General features: G+C 39.8%; 2 protein-coding genes across 2 annotated transcripts in view; both read left to right on the top strand.

The window, feature by feature from the left end:
* LOC117824362 (1-phosphatidylinositol 4,5-bisphosphate phosphodiesterase beta-1) overlaps nucleotides 1-6,625 on the top strand; it is a 146,681-nt gene extending 140,056 nt beyond the window's left edge. The window contains exon 33 of the mRNA XM_034699830.1: nucleotides 4,494-6,625. Coding sequence (XP_034555721.1) covers nucleotides 4,494-4,718 — 225 coding nt within the window. The 3' untranslated portion in view covers nucleotides 4,719-6,625. The remainder of the gene's footprint in view (nucleotides 1-4,493) is intronic.
* A 5,432-nt stretch (nucleotides 6,626-12,057) lies between these two features.
* LOC117824655 (1-phosphatidylinositol 4,5-bisphosphate phosphodiesterase beta-4-like) overlaps nucleotides 12,058-23,951 on the top strand; it is an 89,239-nt gene continuing 77,345 nt past the window's right edge. The window contains exons 1-2 of the mRNA XM_034700203.1: nucleotides 12,058-12,346; nucleotides 16,690-16,735. The gene's annotated coding sequence lies outside the window, so the exon portion shown is untranslated. The remainder of the gene's footprint in view (nucleotides 12,347-16,689; nucleotides 16,736-23,951) is intronic.

The following is a 23,951-nucleotide window of genomic DNA, read 5'->3' as shown; positions in this document are numbered from 1 at the left end:
GGGGGGAGAGGGAGAGGGAGAGGGAGAGGGAGAGGGAGAGGGAGAGGCATGTTCTGGTGAAGGTCACCTTTGGATGCTGTGCTCGGCAGGGGCTTCATCAAGCTCTGCTGTTCCCCTCAAAACATTAGAGAGAAACAAGTCAAGTGGTCCTTCAACTCAGACAAGCACAGACAGCATCATGTGCAGTAGCTCTCAGTGTTATCTGCCTGATTGATTCTGCACTTCTCTCCACACACACACACACACACACACACACACACACTCTCTCACACACACACACACACACACACACACACACACACACACACACACACACACACACACACACACACACACACACACACACAGTATAGTTCAGTGATTCTCTGAAATATGAATACCAGGACAAGTAAAAGTTATCAATACAGCTATCAAAGTGGAAAAGGACCTTGTGGATTTCTGTAGAGTTCCATTAAGTGTTAACTGTATCAAAGATGTGAAAATAAACTGTCCAAGATGTCTTTGTCTGATTTTAGCAAAGTATTTCAACAACTAAATATCATACAGTGATTATTCTATAATAATTTGTACAAGGCACAGCAGTACATTTGTAATATTCTCAAATTTCAACTTTTAAACTTAAATATTACAAAAACTGGATCCTTGTATCTGAACTATTATGATTATTTTAGTTGTTTTTCCTGTTTCTGTTTATTTTATGACATTGTTTTTTAATGACATCAACTTGTATAAAGTTTACGTACATTAGCAGGTGTCACTATAGCTACAGTATATCTGTTGTATTAAAGTTTTTTTTTTTTGATTGCTTAAACACGATTTTGAAAACAGGGCCCATTTTGTCAAAACACTATGCACAGTTCACACAACCACACACACAATTAGCAGAACACCTCAGATCCTTTGCAAAATGAAACACTCTTGTAAAAACTATACACTAATTTATCAAAACCATATTTTGTTACCACATGAAACACACATTTCATATGACTTTATTCTGTTAGAACCAGTTACACACTGCTGCTGCTAACCTAAAACACTTTTAGCAATTCTACTTCTCAGTGATAAGAGTACTGAAAGTGAAGTACACAGAGAAAATGCAGATATACAATAAATTCACCAAACACTACACAAGACCAATGCTGCAGACTAATGAAAATATAATTTATTTCTCTCGATAGACCCAAATCAGTCAACATGTCAACATGGAGAATCACAACAATATATGGCCCAGTTTTCATGCTGTTACAGTCGGGTGCATAACACTGTAAGCTCAGCAAATATCAGACAAACATAAAATACTGGATCCAGTTGCAGGTGAACTCACCTGCTGTATTTTTATAGTGCTTAAACCTGATTGGTGTGTCTGAAGCAACTATTTTTTACACTTAATCACTTTTTGTATTATTTTTTAAATCAATATATTTCAGTTATTATTTGACAGTGAGAGCTTTGTTGAGAAAAAACTGTTTTGAGCTAACCAAATTTATTGATTTCTAACAGGGCAGACCTGATCAAATATGATGTAAACACACATACCGGTCTAAGCAAGTCAACACTGATCTTTTATGTGATGCCATGGACTCGCTACTTAGTACTTAGCTGTTACTCAGACCTACATGCATTATGGTATTCTACGTGATTCAATATCTATTTTAAGATTTTTCTTTTTTCCTTTTTGAGGAGGGGTTGTAAGTGGCACTTGTGAATAGTAAGTGCTATACACAGGAGATGCTGTCAGCTCGGCCCCTTCGTTAAATAATCAGTTGGAGTACCAACACAGAAGCCAGGTTGTCATCTGCTGCAGAAGATATTTTTACAATGTGATTTATCAAATCATAAGAAAGACACTGATATTAGTGAAAGTGTACGCGACGTAAAGAACATTCTCAGTTCTTGACTTCGCTGTAAGTTTAGTGGATGCAACACGTACATCCACTATAGACAACTACTTCATACAACCTCTCTTCAAATCTCTTCATCTTGCTGTAAAACAATTCATTAACACACTAGTAGGGTTCTGTAACACTCAGTTTTTCTCCTTTTTGCAATGCAGTGCTCTTATGAATGTGTGATCTCAGCTGAAGTGGAGAGGGCTGAAAATGAGGAATTGGAGGGAGCCGGATGGTAGTCTTTGACCTTCATTCTGTCTCCTCTCTCTCTCTCTCTCTCTCTCTCTCTCTCTCTCTCTCTCTTCTCTCTCTCTCTCTCTCTCTCTCTCTCTCTCTCTCTCTCTCTCTCTCTCTCTCTCTTGTTTTTGAATGGGCTTGTGGTTATTTCTTGAACAATTTGGGGCTTCTCTCTGCCAGCTCTGAATCCTTGGCCGCCGGATTAATTGGAGGCTAGAAGTAGATGAATTCCTCCGAGAGAACAAAGATTTGTGTTCAGTAGCTTCTTTCAGCTGTGTGTCAATGTCTCAAAGTTTTTGCAGATTCATAGCACTAATTAACGCCAACCTTGCCTTTTGCCCTGAGTGAGTCCATGATGAGATTACTTTTTGGTAACTTTTAACATTTGTTGTGAGTCTGAAGTGAGTGCTAGTTTGATTAACACATTTCTTTAATACAAAATATGGACCCAAAATAAATCTTCTCAGAATTTACAGGTGTACTTGAGCTCTCATAATGCTGACGTGACTATATTGAGCAACGAGACTCTGACACCGTTCATCTTAGCAGCTTTTCTTTTAATTACTGCTCTCCCATGGGAGCCAGCCGGGTAGTTAAACAGAGAAATCAGCATTACAGCAATTATTGGCTCACAATGAAATGAATACAATCTTGTCATCTGTAATCATTGGGGGCGTCTATGCCTGGGAGAAAAACAGCTTCTACTTTCATTCCTACGTGAGGGAGATAGGACCTGTGTCTACCTTTAAGGACCAAAGTACATATCCAATGCTAAATGTCAGGGTTCAAGATCAACCCAGGTATCCCTCTGACTCCTGTCCTCCTTTTTGTGTCTATTGTAATTTACAGATAATGCAAAAAGAGAACGACTAACAGAATGAGATACACCAAAATGCATGCAAAACATTACAGCTGCTGTTATCTTTATTTTCATATTGAAAAAACATTGACTATGCTGTGTGGAAGGTAACTCATAGATGAAGCCTGCAGAGGATTCTGATACTACTTTGCAATGTCCCTCTGCTATCCGGAGCATTTTTGTGTTTTTCAGCTCATTGTTTTGGCTCTATAGCTCTGAATACCTTCATAGCCCTCATTAGCATCACATTGCCTCCAGAGAGATGGCTTGTATACACTCAGTGTAAGCTACTAGTACATCTGGTGACCACAGTGGAGCTTTTTGCAGGTGTAGATGTTAGAGGTGTGAAAGAATATCGATACAGCAATATATCGCGATACTTTGACCTCCAATATAATATCGATATTTCAACTCTTAATATTGTTTTTTTGTGAAAATTCAAAATTCATATTTTAGCTGAGTTGGAACTAAAATACAACTTCAGTATTTCAAAAACAATAGAGTGAAAAAGTTGTTTTCAATCAAACAGTTTTGACTTAATTTTTCCTTTTTGAGTTTTATAAATTTTGAGTAATATTGTGTTTTACATATCACACAATCTCGTTTTTTTTTCCTAGTTAACTGTGTAGAATATCACAATATATCACAATATTGTGATATATTGTGATATATCATATCGTGAACCAAATATCGTGATGCGTATCGTATCATGAGGTTCTTGCAAATACTCACCCCTAGTAGATATGGATATTTCTTGTGAGAAGGTGGAAATATATGTTTTGTGTCTAGAAATTTAGAAAGGATACAATCTTACCAAAACGTTTTCTTTATGAAGTTTTTGAACACTAAGGGCCTGTGTCCACTAGTTGCATTTCATTTGCTGTCAGAGCAACCACAACTGAAGTTGAGGTCATGAGCTTACTGTTGCAAGGTTTTGGAAGTTATTAGACACTTCTGCTGACCATTATGTCTGTTTTAAATTAATCTGTTGGTTTCATGTTTATTTTTTAGTATGATGGAATTTTACAAAGAAAACATAAAAACAATGGATATAAATTGTGTGGTAGCATTCGCAGCTTTAGACATGGAATTCTTTTCTCCTCCCTAAAGACCTCTTCCATTGTTGTTGACAAAGTAGATATGAGAAGTCCTTCTTTTCTTGATTTTGATTGGTTGGTGATGGAGAAGTAACACTGATGAGTGTGGAGGTGTCCCAAAAGTTAAACTATTTTCAACTAAGAGTGCTGTGAGAGTGACAAAAAACAGAAGATGCCAAGAATGTGCTGAATTTTTGTGTAGAAAAAGGTTGCTGACAGAGCAAAAAAAAAGGTGTCAGTGGACACTGGCACTAATAGTGCAATGCTGGAATGTTGAGTTGGTCCCTATTTATAAATTGTGAATGCTGATACCATCTTATGGCAAGTTTTGAGCTGTCTCAAGGGCCACCAATTGTACTGTGTTACCTACTGAAGAGCCTCTTGACTGATGTGTATCTTCTCCTTCCACAGCTACAGACCGATCTGGACCAGGAGTACCAGGACAAATTTAGACGACTGCCTGTAGAGATCCAAGAGTTTGTTCAGGACAGCAGCAAGGCCAAACTTAATGACGATAGTGTCCAAGGAAACCTTGTTTCCTCCTCAACAGCAGAGAAGCTCAACCATAAGGCATCACAGTCAGAGGATGACATGGAGGAGGGCTCCTCTGAACGAGTCTACGACACACCCCTGTAGAGATTGAACTCTGCGCTTTGCTTCACACTGGAACTCTGATTGGTGGACGTGATTGTGAACACAGATCTTGGATGAGACTGCTCCAGCTTTGGTCCTGTTTTTAACCAATGGGAGGATTATATCAAATCTGAGCCCAGACTGGTGAGTAGAGGTCCCCTCTGCGTGGAGTGCAGTCCTGTCTGGAAACCGTTTGATGTACATAGTGACTTTTTGTGTATTTGTATGTCACTTTTATGTTGTCGTCTCTTTCGGTACGGCCACAGGATGTGTCATGAAGCACTAACTGTTTTGCAGGAAATACCTTACTTGAACTATTGCACAGAAGGAGTAGTTTCTTTTTATTATTGTGTATCATGATATTGATGGTGGTGGCGAGTAAGGTGTGGTGCCAAGACTAATGAATTTACTGACAGTGAACACTGACGTTTAAGTGGAGTCAAGTCGTACTGTAAAAGAACCACTGCATATTCAGCCTTTGAAGCTTCCATCTTTATAAGATTTAGACTCATCCTAACATATTTGCACTGTGTAACTCTTTTACTTTAACCCAGAGGCACTGGTGGCTTGCTGGTTCTTTATTTTGTTCTCACAGAACTAAGCCTACATGTTGCTGCTATTTTGTTTAAAAACCATGATTTTTAACCATTATTTGGTTTTGTATGACACTTGCAGTGCTCTGTAATCCTTTTTGGGCTAGTTTTAACAAGTTTGAATTGTTTGTGGGCATTTCTGCCCAGGAAGAAAGTGAAGGGAAAGTGTGTTGTACAGTATCTGCATGTATTTGAACAACTGTAAATGTTACAGTAGCTCTGTAGCAGAGATGTTTATTAAATGTAAATCTATTTTTGCTCAGAAACATTTCAACTTAACCTGCAAAACGGTGTGGACCCCATACATCACTGTGGTGTAAGATAAATAGGATTCAATTTAGACTCGACACATCCTATTTTTAGATCCAACAGCAGGTAGCCCAAGCTAGCAGGTTGAACACTGTATTCTTCACCTTTGTTCCCTCTGACTTAAAAAGATAAAAACCAGGATGTAAACAGAAAAAGAGGATCCTGCTGTAGTTTTATAGAAGTGGCCTCCCTCTGGTTCACACTGGTTCATTGTGTTCACACGGAGTAGAGTGTGTGCACTCTCTCAGTACACAGAGCAGATGTCTGGGACTGAAGGAAAATATGTTGGCCAACTGGCATCATTCTTATCCAAAATGTTAAGCTGTTGGAAACAGAAAAATTGTTCATTTATGTTTAAATAGACCCCAAAGACTCAGTTTATATCCGACAAACACCAGGCTAACACGATCTCAAAAATAACAGGACTATTTTCACTTTAACTGAGAAACTCTGCCTATCCAGTTACCACAAGGAAGTGTTTCTGACTTCCTAACTGTGCCATTCCACTCACGGGTTGTTTGATATTAAGTCATATTTCAGCTGTACAAATAAAAAAGTGTAGGATTACCTAACATGTAAGTACAAACTACTTTTTAAAACGATGATATTGATGTGAGAGTCCTGTGCCTTTGAATAGGTTTGCCTTGTTTGATGTTGAATGTGTGAAATGCATCATTGTTTATATTGCCATTCTAATCTATTCTATGAAGCTGTCTGATATTGACTAGACCGTGTGCACTTTTTACGTACAGTACCACTACTGAGTAATGCTTGTGACGAGCAGTATTTGACATGTGTCTCATGAGCAATGCGAGACATCCTTCTTTTATGTCTTGAACCACTTTATTTAACACCCCCCTCTCCTCCCTTTATCAACAATTTACGTGTATGCACTCTGGAAATGTAAATGTATGTAAAACATAAAGGATAAAAACATGACGTTGATATAGAAAAAATATAGTGTAAAGGGACTTTGCCTGTAATTAAATAAATGTGGCTATTATTGTACTTTGCTGGAGTTGAGTTGTGTCTTTTGATTTGTCATTGGTTGAAACTAAATTGTGTCTTCACATTTATTTTGACATCTTTAGTGTATGTGAATGTTATATATTAAACTATGTGTCATGTATGCATCACGTTATTGTGTTAGATTGTTGTGTGTTCATTACCCTTTGATATCCAATTAACAAACAGTGCATTGTTACGCTAAATTTCATATTTCTTTATCCAGTCCTAAATTGTGGGTTGTCTGTCACTTGCCTTTGTCCTGTCATGTTTTTTTCTATCTTTGACATTTACTTAAAGGGATTGTTCTGTTCCTTTGAAGTGGGACTGTATTAAGTACTTGTCAGGAGTAAGTGTATCACCCACAGGAGATGCTGGCCAGCTCAGCCCCTTAGTTGAGAAACTGGTTGGAGAACCAGAACAGAGGCTAAGCCATGAACTGCTACCGAAGAGGTCACCTTACCATGTAATGTAGCTCTTACTCAAACACTAATGTTGGTGCAAGTGCACACTCCATTTGGAAAATTTTCAGGCTTTACTTTGCCGTCAGAAATCCCATTTGTTTTTGTACTATTCTTGAACGTGACACATGTTTTTCCATCTGCAGTGCAATGATCAGCTGTTGGGGTCTATGATGTGCGAGCCGCTGGTATATTGTGAATATAGTGATTTTCAAGTTTTATGCCAATGGGAAAGTTACGGGACAGTAGACATCACACCAAGACAATACTAATCCAAAATCTAAAATCATTTGGGGAATCCATCAATGTGGTAGAAGACTGAATGGGAACAATATATTTTAAGTAGAGATCCCAGATTTTATAAAACTGGACTATTGAGAAGTAAAGCATGTATATAATACATTCATAAGGTATACATTCAATTATAAGGTTGTGCCATGAGTTTTTTGTAGGGACAGTATCACTAATCCAATAAAGTTAAATACTCTTCATCTCAGTAAAAGTTAAAAGACCAAAGAGTCTTTTCTGTTTAATGATTTGAACATCAGGGTGATTGGGTGGGAGGCACATTAGGCCAAGGTCTAGAAATAGCAGATAGTTAATCCACAATGTCAACACAGTATATTTTGATAAGGCTAACATGATGTGCGAACCACGAGTTGTGTCATCATGTAAAAAAAAAAAAACAGTGTGAGATGAAAACTTTCTTTAAAGATGCACAGCACTTGTCTTTCCTTGTTTTCTAATTTAACCCTTGAAATTGAGGAAAGTTGGTGAAATAGTGACGTTCAGTACGGCAGGGAAATGGTTGGTGAAGGATGCGGACTGCATCGGTTGATGGACTTGCTTTGTTCTGGTTCTGCAGCTGGTTTCTCAACAGAGGAGGACTGACCGGCATCATTTGTGACTTATACACTTCCTCTTGACAAGAGCCTCTTACAAAAAACAACTATCCCTTTAAAGTAGAGATTTTTATAGTTTGTCTTTCCCTCAGTCTTTATTACATATAAGATTACACAATAATTAAGAGAGTAAGAGTGCAACAGAAACAAATTGTTGAAGAAGATTAAAGTCTAAATCTACATTACATGAAACCAGGCTGCATGAAAGTGTGTTTGGCAGCATCTGTGTGTCAAAGTACAGTATGTACTGCATGTATGAAGGTGAATATGTACTGGGGTATGTATGTCTCTCTCAGGGTTATGGGGATGTGGGGAAAGCCCTGTCAACCTACTTCTTATTATCACCTAGGTAACAGTACCTTGAAATAGCCTATAGAGAACCAGGATTTAGATCACAACCATGATTGAATCATTGGTTGCCGACTTGAAGACTAAGAAACCCTTGAATGAGTCATGCAAATTAGCGTGGATGTTTGTCACTATGCTCTCGCATAACATGGATTTAACATAGAGTGTTTGCACATGCATGCAAGTGTGTTTGGGCATGTCTTTGCTGTACAAACTGAAACATCACTTGAATCATTTTATCAGGACTGTCTTGGTAACCTGAATTTTCTATTGCTTTTGACGTGGAATGCTTTGGACTTGTGCAGAGAATTTTGCTGAGGGACATTTTTGCTTTAAACATGAACAGCAGTAACACATTTATAGTCTGTACCTGTTACTCATTGTGTGAGTGTTGGAGCATGTGCACGCTGCAGAGCATGTTTTTTGTCCTGGCTTGTGCTTAAGAGTGTGACTATTCAGCTATGTGTAGTGCTGCTGCTGCTGGTTTGAGTGTGTGAGTGTTTTTCAGACTGCATAAACACTGTGTCCTTCTCAGTCTCTGCTCCTCAGCAGAATCCCAACAGGCAACAGGAGATAAGACAAGCGCGGTCGCCCATAACAACCACTGTGACCATTCAGAGGCCTCCATGCATACCAGCAACTAGGAAGTGAGCTAATTAACCCCGAGTTCAGGACGGAAGGAGGGCGGCTTTTTAATAAGATTCTCTGGGTTATATAAACAGTGACGCCCTTCCAAACTCCCAGGAATATTATCACCCTGCTTCTGTCCATCTGCTGCGGGTATGAAGAGGAGGAGGAGGAGGAGGGGGAGGAGGAGGAGGAGGATAAGGCGTCCTGTAACTCGGCTTTAATGAAGCACTCCAGGATGGCAGAAGAGGAGAGGACCACAGGGTGCTGCTTAGAAGGTACAGTAAGCAAACACAAATTCACACATGGACACATTAATAGACTACTTGAGGAAATCACAACCAACTTTTTTCAGTCCTTGGCCTTAAATCTAATCTCAGGCCTTTGCACTTTGCATTAAATATCTAAAACCTAATCCATTCTTAATCCTAAAGTTAAGATGTAACCCTGAAGTAATGCCAGCATTAAACCTCACCTTAATCTACTCTGAATTGACAGCACTTCTCACATTATCCATAAAACCATGACCTACGACCTAAAATATCCTCCTTTAGTGGGATGAAGAAAAGTTTAGTCAGCCACTTTGACTCTGTCTTCTTCTCCTGTTTAGGTGTCCTGACAGTGGGAGCACTGCTGTACATTTCCGAACCTATCATAACACTCCCATACAACAACAAAAATCATTGTATGTGTAAACCAAGATGCAATAAACCTGGTTCTTATTCTTATTTAGATGACTTACTTTTCATACAGGCAGGAATTAAGAGTATGCGCTATCAGAGGGATTTGCAGCAGGTTTATTGTAGTTGTGCATTTATCGTCACAGGAATTGCCAGACTACAATTTTATCAGAGTGGTTGACTCTTTAAATGGTACTCCATCAATTTTAGCAACGAGGATCAGGTTATTCCCTAAATAATCATAATGATGTCATCAGGCTTACTTTGGGTTGCTGCAGAGACAGCAGATTACTGAAATGAAGCCGGTGTGAGCATAGAGCTTGACATACAGGGGCATGGAGAGTCCAATGAAACACCATTGTGTTGTATTATGGGAACACTAGGAATGTCTGAGCTTGACCCATCACTAGATACAATTAGTCAGGAACTCCCTTCTCTTCGGGCATCTTCTGTATCTTTGTAATCCTATAAAGTCCCCAAATATTAGAGACTTGCAGCACTTCATTGTTGAAATAGACAATTAAAGATAAACACCTCATAATTTTTCCACAGAGGACGTGTTTAATGTAGCAAACCCCCGAAAGAACAAATCTTTACTTCCCATTTTATGATGATGTCGTAATCACCATGTTAATTTTGTTTTGGATTTACATTAAAATATGTTGCAAAGTTATATTGCCATAAAAAAAAATGAACAATACATTACATTATATAGTCGTAAAAAAAATAATACCAAACTTTATCTGCTAGAACTGGCTTTACATTAATGTAATAACAATAGTAATTTATTTTGTCATCAGCTAAAGATGATGAAGAAAATAAAAAAAATGAAAAAATAATTATCTTTTGACAGAAAGTTTATAACTACGGAAGCCCTAGGGGGACATACATTTCCTTTATTCAATTGTTTCTTGTACTTAATTACTTATTTTCTGGTTGTTTTCTCTGATGCCAGCTTCTTTGTCTTGATAACAACTCTATTTAAGTTGTTTTTTATGATCTCAACTAATTTCTTATTTGTTGTTATCTTGGGATAACTGAGCTTGTTTTCCAATAACCGTTTAATTAATCCCACCTCGAGATTACAGAGCTTGTTTTCTAACATGATCGTATTATCATGAGGCTCGGTCTAAGTTTTTGAGACAACATCCAAAATTGAGTTATTATCAAGGGGAAACTAGCTATGTCATCAAGTTTAATGAAAGAAACAAGTTGAAACCTTGAGAAAACAACTGGGAATTACTTGTTATCATGGAAGTTATAAAATTAATGGATGCGTTTCTGCTTTAGGCTTGCATAGATATCAATATCTTCTTCGCCAAAAACAATAATTTAGAGAAAAGATATTCAAACAACAGATGACAGACGCACGTACCAAATATGTCACTGTGAACTCGGCCAGCCGTTTGAAAAACTCCATTGCAGTAGTCCGGTTTTGACCATAGACTGTATAAAATATGGACGTAGTATCTGTGACGTCACCCTTCTGTTTCTAAAGCGCTGTTTTGAGGCCAATCGGCGGCAGGAGCCATATTGCTGCTGTCGAGTGATTGTGACGTAAAGAGGCGGGCTTTGAGCCTCCTCGCCAACAGCTACAGTGTTCCCGCCTGTCAATCAAGTCAGCTGTGCCTCTCATTGGAAGACTCGTAATCTAAATATCTTCGAAATTGCCGCGTTAGAAAAAAATTCACCCCCCCTATAGTGTGAGCCGATCGAGAAATGAGCTATCCAGACTACACTCATCTTTTGTACCAGGCTGTAAACATGATTATTTCTGCTGTAAAGATCGTCTTTTTTGAATTGGTGTGTATGTGGATTCCGGTACTTCCAAAGCCAGCCTCAAGCGGATTCTCGATGAACTGCAGTTTTTAGCATTTTCAAATTGGACTCATATTTTTAGACCGGAGGTTGCCGCTTGGTTTCGACCTGGAGATGGAATTCGCTACACACATTTTCAACACATTTTGAGGAATTTTAATACTTTATGCTCAACTGCTGGGATCAAGCCCCCAATTTATTCACAGCACTACTAAATCCCTATATAAATATGTTTTCAGCTAAAACAAAAAAAAAGTGGTTTGGGGTTTAGGTACACTTTGAAAAAGATGGAGAGATTCAGTGTCAAAAGATCTGTAAACTCTATCAGATAATAAAACCTCTGCTATGTCCCTGCAGTAGGATAAGACAAATGTTACTTGCAGAGATACCATAGTCAGAAACAGTAAGACACACAGCAGCCTGTGTTGGAAACACAGAGCAGTTGTGCTGTGGCTTTTTCAGAGGGAGGAGGGGGAGGCACTGTTTGTCTTTTTCAACGCATGGCGGCTACAGTAGTCAGCTGTTAGAAGAGCAGGGAGGAGCTGGATCTAGTTCTGCTGGATGACTCACTCTGTCGGCCCCTAGTAGGTACACTCATTCACTCTCTCATTCACGCGCACACTCTGTCAGTCACTCACGCGCAGGCACGTTTTGGTGGAAGCGAGCGAGCGCGCGCTGCCTGTTCTGAAGAGGGGTTCCTCATCAAAGCGCATCAGGGCCGATCAGTCTCCACTGGAGGGCGAGTGGTACAAGAGCACCGGGACACTCTGGCAGCACAGAGACACAGAGACGGGACACAGACAGAGAAAACCCTGGACCCGGACTCTGCAGAGCATCATTTCTTTCCGGATTAAACCCGTCCCGAGCCGTCCCCAGCACCGACATCACGTAAGAAACAAACACGAGGGCATCAGAAATGTGTCTCGAATTCAGAGTTAATGTGCAGATCGCTTCGTTAAAACCAGGCGAGATTGTGTTTAATGTAACGTTATTCAAGCGATTGTGTGTCTGCTGGTTGAGACAGGACATTTCATTTAAACTCCATCACGCTATCCTCACTCCAAGTGCTGCTCGCATCATTCAGACATCGCACATCCTCTCTCTGCCTCACTCCGTCTCTCTGTCACACACACACAGACAGCTGGAGACTGTAGCCCCTACTAGCTAGCTAGCCAGATTCAATAAAATGGACCTTATTAATGTGATGTTGAATTTACTCTCGCATAGCTGGTGCAATGGCGTCTCTTCCGAGGAGAAACGACACGACAGGGAGCATGCTTTGCTTGAACACCTGATGAAATGCAGCTGTTATTGATGTTAGTAAGGACTGTGAGGTTAGCCGGTGGAGCTAGCTGTAGCGGGACAGATAAGAAGGCAGCCGGCCGATGACAGGCACACACTGCACACACTGCACACTAACCATAAAGTCCACGGACACACTATCCTAGCATGGCTTTGTATGTCTAACATTGACACAGTTGTGTTTAAATTGCGGTGTTCTGCACTTTCATACCCGCATCCTGCTTCCCTGTCAGATAGTGTTGCTATAATGTTGATTGAATCTGTTGAACTGATGCATTCAAAGGCTGCTGCTGCTGCTGCAGAGTGAATTTGGTTGCTGCTGCAGCTGCAGCTGCCGTGCATGCATACATCCCAGACTGCAAGGTGTCATTGAGTCTCTGCCAGAGCTACCAAAAATGCAGAAGAAATCATAAAAGCAGTTCCTTTATGTTGTTCATTTAATATCATGTAGTCGTTTACTCACTGAATACTGAGATTTTAAATTACTTACAATTTTCCTCTCACAATCACCAAATAATGTGATTTTATGTATTACTTTTGAAGTGCATTTAATCACCTTCTTTGTAATGAAAAGTGAGGTTAAACCAATGTCAGTTAACTGTCTGCAGCCTCCCATCCATTTTCATTGAGGGTATGAATATAAAAGTGCCATCCTTCTCTCGCTGTTTAAGTCAATAGGCTGATTATGACAGAGTAAAGACAGTCGGTCCCCATGTTCAAGACCTGTTTTATCACTCACACCCAGAAAGCAGACAGAGTTATTTGTTTAGGGAGAACCTGTGGGCAACTCTGTAGGCTTGTTTGCTGTGTAAATAGCCCTAATGTATAATTTAGTTAAAGGTAATTGCTCGGCTTGGCAGCCTGAAAAAAAAAATTGATTTATGTGTGTCCACGGTACTTTAAGAGACTTGTTGCATCATATAAGCCACCTGTTCCACCGATAGGCTCTTTTGTCATGAGATGCACTTGCAGAGGAACCTCATTTGTTCCTCTTAATGCAGCAAAGGTGAAATGCAATTTATTCCAAAGGTTGTTTGTGAAACATCTTGGGTACCTTTTACTGAAAAAGCACAAAAAGGTTTTGCCCCATCTCTCCTTCAAAAGCATGTCTTCTGCTGCCCGTAAAAGATCGCAACTCTTATGTAAAAAAGAAAACAAATTGTGCCGTGGCTTATTGACACTGCTGCATAGACGCTCGGCTGGTGATTACAGAGGCAAACATCACCCTCCCTCACACAATGACAATCCCTTACCTGTGGCTTAAACCCGCACTGTGAAGCATTTTGATGAATAGAGGTGGACTAAGAAGCTTAAAGGCTAACTGAGGGTATGCAGGTATATTTATTTTTTTCTTTTAACAAGATGACAGTCAGTGTGGTCACTCGGTGGTCAGTGCTTTTGATAGAATAATTTATCTTTCTGGAGATGTTTCACAGGACAGTGCAGCTGTGATGTGTTTTATAATAGGATAACTGCATGATCAAGGCTTCATTGATAATCCCTTTTAGTTTTTGCAAATACTGCCTTGTGATCAGGGTTGTTCCCCGCCACAGTTATTTTTATGCACGGGACAGAGGGGTTGCACTTTTTGCAACCTATGATTGACCTTTTATTATCAAGCTGCTGAACAGCCACTATTACCGCCCAAATTTAATTTTGGTACCACTGATGTTCTGTAATACTCTCAGGAGGCTTTGTCTATTTTGTGTGAGCTGACTGTCCTACTTACCAGGCTAATTCTCATACCGCTTTAGCTTTAAATTACATTTTTCCTTCAACTTGTGTAATGTCACAAAGCGGGCCTGGTTGAAGGTTTTGTTCTGAACCAGCACAGCGTGTCCAGCTTGAAATGCAGAGCATGTAAGTGCAGTGTGTGTGCAGTGCAGACTGTGGGAGCGTGATTTAATTCTCCATTTGGAATGGGATTGATTGAAGATAAATTGCCTGTATCAAAAAAATTGTTTTGCAGTAAACCAGAAAGAATAACAATATTTGAAAGAGTCACAATATTTCCTTGAGTTAGAGAGAGGCTGAGAGTAAAACTAGATTTTGACACTTTGATGAAAAGAGAATCAAAAAAATCATTGAGAAGGTAGAACAATGTATCAAAGTTAGGGATGCACTATATTATCGGCACATTATCGGTATCGGCCGATATTGGCTTAAAAATGAAGTATCGGATATTGGCCATCACGCCGGTATCCGCCAATATAATTAACTGATAAAATAATGGGCTGCTGCACACATGTTGGGCTCATGTTTTGAGTTAAATTTGAATTTAAGCAGCAGTCTGTAAGGTACATGTAGCTGACTAATTTAGGCATATTTACTGTCAAAGAGTAAACCATTTTATTTAATGTGGGTTTAATTGCTGTACAGTTGCACTTTTCACCTGTTCCCTGTGAACAGAGGTTAGGTTTACTTACTATGTCAAATGTGAAATTGGCCAAATTTGCCCTGGTTGTGGGTTATGTTATGATTTTCTCAAGGAGAGCATCATCCAAGTTTAAGTAGGATGTATCTTTTTGTATGAATTTTGTTTGAAAGCAATTGTCGTAAATAAATATGCAGTTTTAAGTATTAAGTATTTTTTTTTTTTGCACAAGAAATGAATATCACATAACAAATGTGATAAGAGTATCACCATAATACTGTAGACTGATTCCAATACAGAAGAGAATTCATGATCTCTGCAATTAGGTGTGCCGGAAAAAAATATTGGTATCGGTAGTTGGCTAAATGAGTTGTAAAATATCGGCATATCGGATATCGGCAAAAAATCCAATATCGTGCATTCCTCTTTTTTAAAATATATATTTTTGGGCTTTTTTGCCTTTATTGGATAGAACAGCTGAAGAAAGACAGGAAGTGTGGGGGAGTGGAGAGTGGGGGAAGACATGCAGGAAATGGTCGACCGTCCGGGAGTCGAACCGGCGACCTCTGCGACCATATGTGGGAGGCTTAGACCACAAGGCCACCAGCGCCCCATATCGTTCATCCCTAATCAAAGTCCTGGCACACTCATACCTAGCATTTCTGAAAGCATGTATTACCTGAGGGTTTACTATTGAGACTGTTGCAGCAGTACATGTAGTATTAGGATGAAAAGGCTCTGGACTGTATTGCATTTCAAAGCTTGTCAGATTGCAGCGAGTCCAAGCTGCAATAAAGTGAGAAAACCTCTTTTTCTCCCTTGTATGTTTTCACAATACTTGCCAGCCTCATATTGAATTGCTGGAAGGTTAGAGATTTATTCTTATGGGACTTGAGTTGGAATCCATCCCTCTGCTTTGCCAGTTTACTGTACATCACGATTTGCTTATTTTGGTTTCTGAAATCTGGCGTGCTCCCTCACTCGTTTCCTCTCTTATTTATTCTGTGCTGCTTCTTTTTTTTTTTTAAATCACCACGGTCTGAGCTTGATTAGCTCATCTGTCTGCGGCTCCATCCCTGTGTTTTGATGGAGCTGATCAGGTTTTTCATCACAGCACAGTTTTCTTCTCACCGCAGCCTTGACAACGCTGTCACTCATCCTCAGTCAGGGCTGATTTTAAACCCTGATGGAGATATCTTTCTGAATGTGGAGGTGCAGACAGACAGCCAGATGCAATGATAGCCTGGCACGCAAACTGACAGACGAGTATTGTGTTCATATGTTGAATCACAGCCCCGGACATGTCGTTCCCTTTAGTTAAAGTCTGACAAGCGGAGGCTGTTGTGAAGCAGTTTGTCGATAGTGTGATTTACTTTGCGTTCTCCCTGCCAGGGGAGCTGTGGGCTGTGTTCATCCCTCTTTTCCTCAGCTCCTGCCCTGTTTTCTCAGTTTCTACAAGGGTTTAGAGCTCCAACCAAATAAGTCCACATTCATGCCTCTGTGATTTATGAAATTCTCTCCCCTTCTTACCATATGTCCTTTTTTGTCTCTGCAGGCCAAGACATGAGCTTCTCCCGCTGAGCCTTATTGATGCTGAACTGGTGAGTTTTAAAGCTTGTTTTGAGCACACGTTTATTTTTTTTATTTTATTTTTATTCAGTCCCAGTTAGCCTCTCTCTTACAACACTGCTGGCTAATACGGTCTGGGAGCATGTGATGGAAATGCTCTATTCCTACTCCCTCTTCATTTTTAGCTCCTTCTTTCCAGAGCACCCGGTTCATGCTTGCATATTAATAGCTTCGACTGCATTAAGTAAATTAATTAAAGTGTATGCATAATTTCTGTGAAACATATGGCCTCATCCTGCCTCTAGGCTTACCTGACAAGTTATGTAATCTATCCGCATGTGTCTCTTTGTAATCTAATGCAAAAAAAACAAAGAACGACACTAAAAAACAGCTAGCATGAAGCCGATGAGGGATGGTGAGGATTTTCCTGCTACCTAATATTTAGCTCAGATATCTTATTTTCTTTTTCCTGCTGTTGTTGCTGCTTTCATCTTCTCAACATCAATGTGTTAGACATGGTCAACATTAGCATCAGGAGCTGTTAGAGACTGACATTTTATCGGATTTGTGCTGAGAGATGAATGTAAGGAGCCATTTTTCACACTATCTCTCATAAAGGGCCGATGTGCAGTGCTCGTTCTCTGATGCAAAGCCAAACATCACTCATTGATAAGCATGTTGCGGGGTTGCTGCTGCTGCTGCTGCTGTGTTCCCCTCATGCCAGCCTAGAATCTTTAATGAGGCTGAGAGGTGATTGCTCTCTATAATATGTTCTGTGTTAATAATGTAATCTGTATTTATGGTGTGATGTGTAGCATAAAGGCTGTCTGGTACAGGCCTGATTAATTTCAGGATGCTTAGAGCTTCATTTCTATAAAGGAGAGAGGTTTACACTTTCATTAACCCTAAAGTCAATTTGTTTGCTTCATCACATGTACCATATTAATAAAAAGCCTAAGAGATACAGCATGATGGTGATGAATAGTCTAGGGATGGGTACGAATACTCGAGTACTTGCGTACTCGCCATTGACCCCATTATTCAAGTAGAATTTTGTTACTCGCGCACCCGGCAACATTACTTGAACTCATACAGCGATACATGTGTGACCATGTGCTTTTTGTTTTTGCCTCACTGAATATACTAGGAAGGAAAATAATAAACGTAAGACTTCTCCGGCCACGGCTTCAGCTTTAGAACACACCGTGCCAGATTTCAGCAAAAACAACTGTTTTACGGCAGCTACCGCAAATCTCTAGGAACATATTATTCCACCAAAAGCAAAAGCATAACAAACACAGAACCGTCTGCGACACCTGAGACATGTCAATTATAAAAAGTGATGTCTGGAAGTACTTCGAAAAAAACGATGAAGTTAATGAGCAGTGCAAGATATGTGGCGTTAAACTTACATACCATAGAAATACTAGTTTGATGATTAACCACATGCGCTTAAAGCACAAGGAGAAAACAGCGGAGACAGATAACAGGCACTTTCGCATCACGTCTTTTGCTAGCCTGTTAGCATACGTCGTTGTGACGAAACCAGAGCGGAGAAGATTAGCCTGCTAATAACCAAAATTTACTTTAATTTATTTATTTATTTATTTATTTATTTTTGTTTGCGGTTAAAAATAATAATAATTGCGAGTACTCGAGTAATCGTTCATTAGGTAATTTGAGTAATCGAGTACAAGGATTACTGTAAATTCCCATCCCTAGAATAGTCATGTATTGTTAGGAATGAGCTATATGTCAAAAAATAGCAAATTATAATAGACTGTCTTTCAAAAGGGTAACATGTATTTTTTAAAAGGCTGGATCCTTCAACTTGTGCTTTTTTAATTTTCAAGAAAAGCAACATTATCATTAGAGAACGAGCGTGCAAAATGGCATGAGGAGTTAAAATCCCAAACTAGTTTTCACACATGAAGCATCACACACTGTACAGGCAGATTCCACATACTTGTTCCCTCTCTCGGTTCACTCTGTGCTCCATATTTGAGATTATCCTGCTGGGTTTCAGAATTGTCTGGCTACCTCTTGGTATATCTTGGAGCTGATACATTTTGTATGTATTACTTTTTAAATTCCCTGCACAGTGTGCAGCAGACGTGCAGAGGAAAGGAACAGATAATTCAAAATCTCCCAAATTCAATAGTAGTTCAACTTGTCAATTTTTCTCACTCCTCACAGTAAGCTTGTGCTTTTTTGACATATTTTTAGTTTGTCACTGTTATCTTCACATATACTGCGGTAAATATGAAAAATGCACAGAAGACTTGACTTTACCTTTTTATTGGTCAGGACAGGACAAATCAGGGTCTTGCTTGTTCATGAGGTCTGTGAAACATTTTATTTCTCTGCCTCAGATTTTGTAGAGTAGAACACATTTGTTTCTCAGTGTGGCTGTGAGTTAGAAAAATATATGACAGAAGAAAACTAAGTTCCTCCCTTTGTATTCAATGAGGTATGAAATGGCTCACTGTAGACACGGTTCATGTTTCTCAGTTGTGTGGTTCTGGGTCAGTTAACTTCTACATGTATCTGTAACAGGCTGGAGACTGAATTTCCTCTTGTCTTTTTTCCTGTAACATTACCGCATTAATACAAATATCAGTTTTGCAATGTAGCAAATTAACATTACAGGAAGAGAAATAGCATATTAATAGATGTCAGGCTCATCCAGTATTATGAATTAATGCCTCTCCATCAGATCGTTCAATATATCAGCAGCCATTCATCAATCACTCTTCAACAAATAAACAACGTCTGCATTGGCAGCAGAACCAACATACCTAAATCAATTCCTATGGCAAGTGTTTGCATGCATCAAGAGCCCTGAAATGTTGTCCTTCCCTCAGCTGCATTTTCAGATCTTGACATTCACTGAAAATATGTCTGTGACACGCACTTGAGGCAGAGGGGGTGTCACTTTAAAAGGAACTGCACTGTAAAATGTAATTCAAAAGGAGAAAGAAAATTGCTTCTCAAAAAATGTCAAAGCAAGCAGAGCAAAACATTTCATGTTCATCCTAATGTGTGAGATGTGAAAGAGGGATGGGAGGTGTTTTTATTTGGAATATTCTGCTATACATTTTTGCATTTAGTTCTAAATTATATACCCACAAGAAGTGCATGGTTGGGCTCTAAATCGTAGCGCTTCACTCTGGTTTTTTCAATTTAACATGAAAAAATGTTTTGTCTTACAGTTGACGAAAAAGACAGACTATGAATAGACTATAAAAATTCATATACATTTAAATAAAGACTGTTGCTTTAACTTCCACTGAAGCTTCAGGTCCACAAAAATGCAATGAAATGAAATAAATAAAAAGAAAATTATTTCACATTAGAACATGTTCTCTTTTTGACTCTTTTAACAGAGTCATCTCAGTGGCACAGTGTTCCTAATACACTGATCACAGTAGGGTTGGGTGATGTAGCTTTGAAAATGCTGCACAATTTTTTCAGGCCACACCCAATTGCAAATAATAGGACTCAACACCATTTATATTATCTCCTTTGAAGCCAGTGTTCTCAGACTGCTGCTGTCATCATGTGCAGGACCACACTTTTCCTATGTGTCTCTGTTTGACATCCTGGAATAAAGCGCTCTTGCACCTCCTTTAGTTGCCAGACTTTGTGCAACCTTTACAGTAGACAGGCGTTTACTCAGGGTCCAATGCGAAAGTTAAACACCTCATGACAACAGAGGAACCCATCACTTTACAGTATGTATCCCAGTGCACGCTGCTGTGTTGACATTTTACTCTGCCTATGAGAGAATTTGTGTTACTATTAAATATGGGAGATGAGAGGAGGTGCGGTGGTTGAATACCATGATTATTAAAAATGTGAACAAAAGATCAAAATATATTAATCCTATTTATTCATTATGTATCTGTTTATTCCTGAGCTCAAAAGAAACCCTCAGATATTTGCTGATTTTTATAAAATGTAAGAATTTAGATGAGAACCTAATAATTGACCAGTTATAAGATATTAGAAACTCTGTCTCAAGGCACAATAGCTCGGTTAGATTTAGACTTTGCTTCTTTTTTTAAATCCAAAAGCAAAGCCTTTTTAGGACCAGGTATAAACAACAAGTTCACTCAGGGTGACCACTTGCCAAGAAAAAAACCTTCTTAGATCCCACATGAATCACTTTTTGATCACAGATGCTCACTTATGCTGCCCTTTGACTCTGCTGAGCTGAGTCTGTCTCTCTCTGTGTGTCTGTCTCTCTGTGTGTCTGTCTCTCTCTCTCTCTCTCTCTCTCTCTCTCTCTCTCTCTCTCTCTCTCTCTCTCTCTCTCTCTCTCTCTCTCTCTCTCTCTCTGAGTCTGCTGAGAATATCCCTGTCATTACATTCACCCTGCAGCCACACTTACCCTTGTAGTGAAGACACACACTGTCATTGATCTCTCTTTCTCTTTAAGCAGCAAACACTGTACCAGCAGATTTATCTACAACATCAGGAATGTGAGGGTCATGTTGGGTTTGATCAGGTCTGGTGTATTTGAAGCTGAGACTGAAGGGCTGGTGTTGAATTGTATTTACAGAGAGAGAGTGAGAGAGTGAGTGTGAGTGAGAGAGAGAGAGAGAGAGATAGAGTGAGAGAGAGAGAGAGAGAGAGAGAGAGAGAGAGAGAGAGAGAGAGAGAGAGGGAGAGAGAGAGAGGAGAGAGAGACAGACAGAGAGAGAGAGAGACAGAGAGAGAGAGACAGGAAGGGAGGGAGGGAGCTGCTTACTTTCACACCATCTGATGAGAGCTGCCGTCATCGAGTCAATATTTACTTTTTCTTAAGAAATTGGCAGCATTGGCTCAGCTGATGCAGCAGCAGGCAGAGAGAGCATCCTGGTTCCTGTGACAGGTTTTAAAGAGGAAAACAACACTTCAGTGATTAATTAATTGTTGCTCCGTTTCACGGTGCCTCTATAAACACATTGCTATTGAACAGGAGAGCTACCACCCACCCCGGCACTCTTTGTTTCTTTCCATCCTTCTCATCTTTAAATGCACACACGCTCACAGTGTGCACACTCACTTTACCCGTGGCTCAATCCACTGTGGGGATACATGTGAACGCAATTTGCACTTCCAATTAAACTGTCGACCTTCGCTCCAGAATGCAAAACTTGATTTTGCACCATCCTCTCCTGGATAGCTATTATTACCCGGCCAGCCCAGTAATAGAGAGAACAGAACGGGGCTTCACAATCCACTGATGAGGAGGATTGAAGTCAGCAAAATGATTAGTACATTCATCAATCTGTCAATATTTCAAGGGGAAAGTAAGAAATCCACCGGGACACTGAACTGCTGATTGATCGTATATTATCTTTTTATTTTAAGTTTTCGAGTGTTAGGGAGGGAGAGACCAAACTTAATCAAAGCACATCCTCTAAAGTAATGCATTAGTGATTAGGCACGGACACAAGGAGAGAATTAGCACTGGTTTCAGATCAATAATAAAGCTTTTTCCATGGTCATGGTGGAATCCCAAACCTGTCAATCAACTTTACCATTTACTGTTCTCTTAGCTTATTGATGCCCCTTAAAATCTGCCTAGTTGACTTTTTGTCAAACAAATATTCACACTTTCTTCTTTTTAGCTGTGTCATTGTACACAGAGCTGCAGAAGCATTAGCAGCGTCTGCTTCGAACTTTAATGCCTGGCACACATTACAGGATCGCACAAGATGTGTGTGCACTGCGGAGCACACCACACACCAACCGATTCTTCAGCAGAGTATCAGGTTCTTCACGCTCAAAATTCCAAATCTCGCGTCGTAAAACGTGACTTCGGTGGAAACAAACATGGCAGACGAACAGGAAGAAGCAATGATGATTGTTTTTGGCCTCTTACTTTCCGAAAACACAAACAAAAAAGAAGAACGATTTTGAAAAAAGTCATGGAGGGAATGTGGGCTGTGCGCATTACAGCGCGAGTTGTATTCATTACAGCGGTGAGTTTCACCGGCGCCATTTTTTTTTTTTCTCTTTACTTCCTCTTGCGTCAGTCACCTGAGTCGGATTGCGTCTTGATTGGCTTTTGCTCTGGTACACGTGACATTGCACACTGTGCGTGCTCGGCTCCTCTCGGAGCATCCCACACACTACAGGATTTCTTGTCGCAAATATTAAACATGTTCATTATTTACAATCTGTCCTTCTGAGGCTTTCCAAGCGGCTCCGACCGTACAAAATCACTCTTAACACCCCCCACACCACAGGAAAATCACACACGATGTCGTTTGCAAACATCAGACAATCGGGCCTTTGCTGGCTTTGATCGTAAGGGGGAGATCGGTACAAAAATCAGCCCGATTATCCTGTAGTGTGTACCCGCCTTAAGTCTCAAAATCACCCTTCAGTGCATATTGTTCTCAGAGTTGTTTTCAAGACCAGAACTACCCGCAGTGATGTCCTACTAAATAAAAGACCTAGTAATTGAAGTAAATAAATGTTTGTTTCTCAGTGTTTCTCAGTTATCTTGAAGGGAAACATGACGTCAAGCTGGCATCATGCTAGCGTGATTTCAGCGCTGAGCTTGTTTTTAAGTTATCAGTTTTTATAATCCACAACAATTTTTTAAAGAACTCAGGTGACGACTACCTTGCAAAACAAATTGGCCAATTCTTTTAAAAACATGAATAAACTCCCCCCGTGTTACAAATCAGCATCACTCAGCTGTCTTTCGGCAAAGCGTTGAGGTAGGTGCCAAACTGAGAAAGTATTTGAGTTGATTAAATGTCCAGCTGATAGCCCACACTTATGGCAGGCCAACTGATGTGCCTTAAAGGTAATTATGAGACTTATGTCTGCTGATTAGGTATGACACTAAACTTCCAAAAGAAGAACAAATAAATGAAGATTTGGATTGACTAGCCAAATTCAGGTCAGGTCCATCCCTGTCTTTTGTTAGTGTTGAATTCAAAGCAAATTTTAAACATTTTCAACAGCAAAGTCTCTAACCTAATACAAAACCAGCGAGTCTTAGATGTGTCAAATACAATAGTATCATGTTTTTTTCTTCTATAAATTAACTGCAGCATTTGGTTGTTTGAAAGGGGACTTAACTTGTTCCCCTTTGGAAGCACTGAAACTGAAGCACTGAAACAGCAAACTAGAGGAAGCTAGTGCTAGCCTAAAGCAGCTGCTGAGCCTCTAACTCTAACACATGACTGGCTGGTCAGATCAGATGACTCGATTAACAGCAGGAATGTGGCTTCTTCCTCTGTC

The sequence above is a fragment of the Notolabrus celidotus genome, chromosome 13 (assembly GCF_009762535.1).
Source record: "Notolabrus celidotus isolate fNotCel1 chromosome 13, fNotCel1.pri, whole genome shotgun sequence".
Taxonomy (NCBI): domain Eukaryota; kingdom Metazoa; phylum Chordata; class Actinopteri; order Labriformes; family Labridae; genus Notolabrus; species Notolabrus celidotus.
This window is presented reverse-complemented; position numbering and strand designations above follow the sequence as displayed.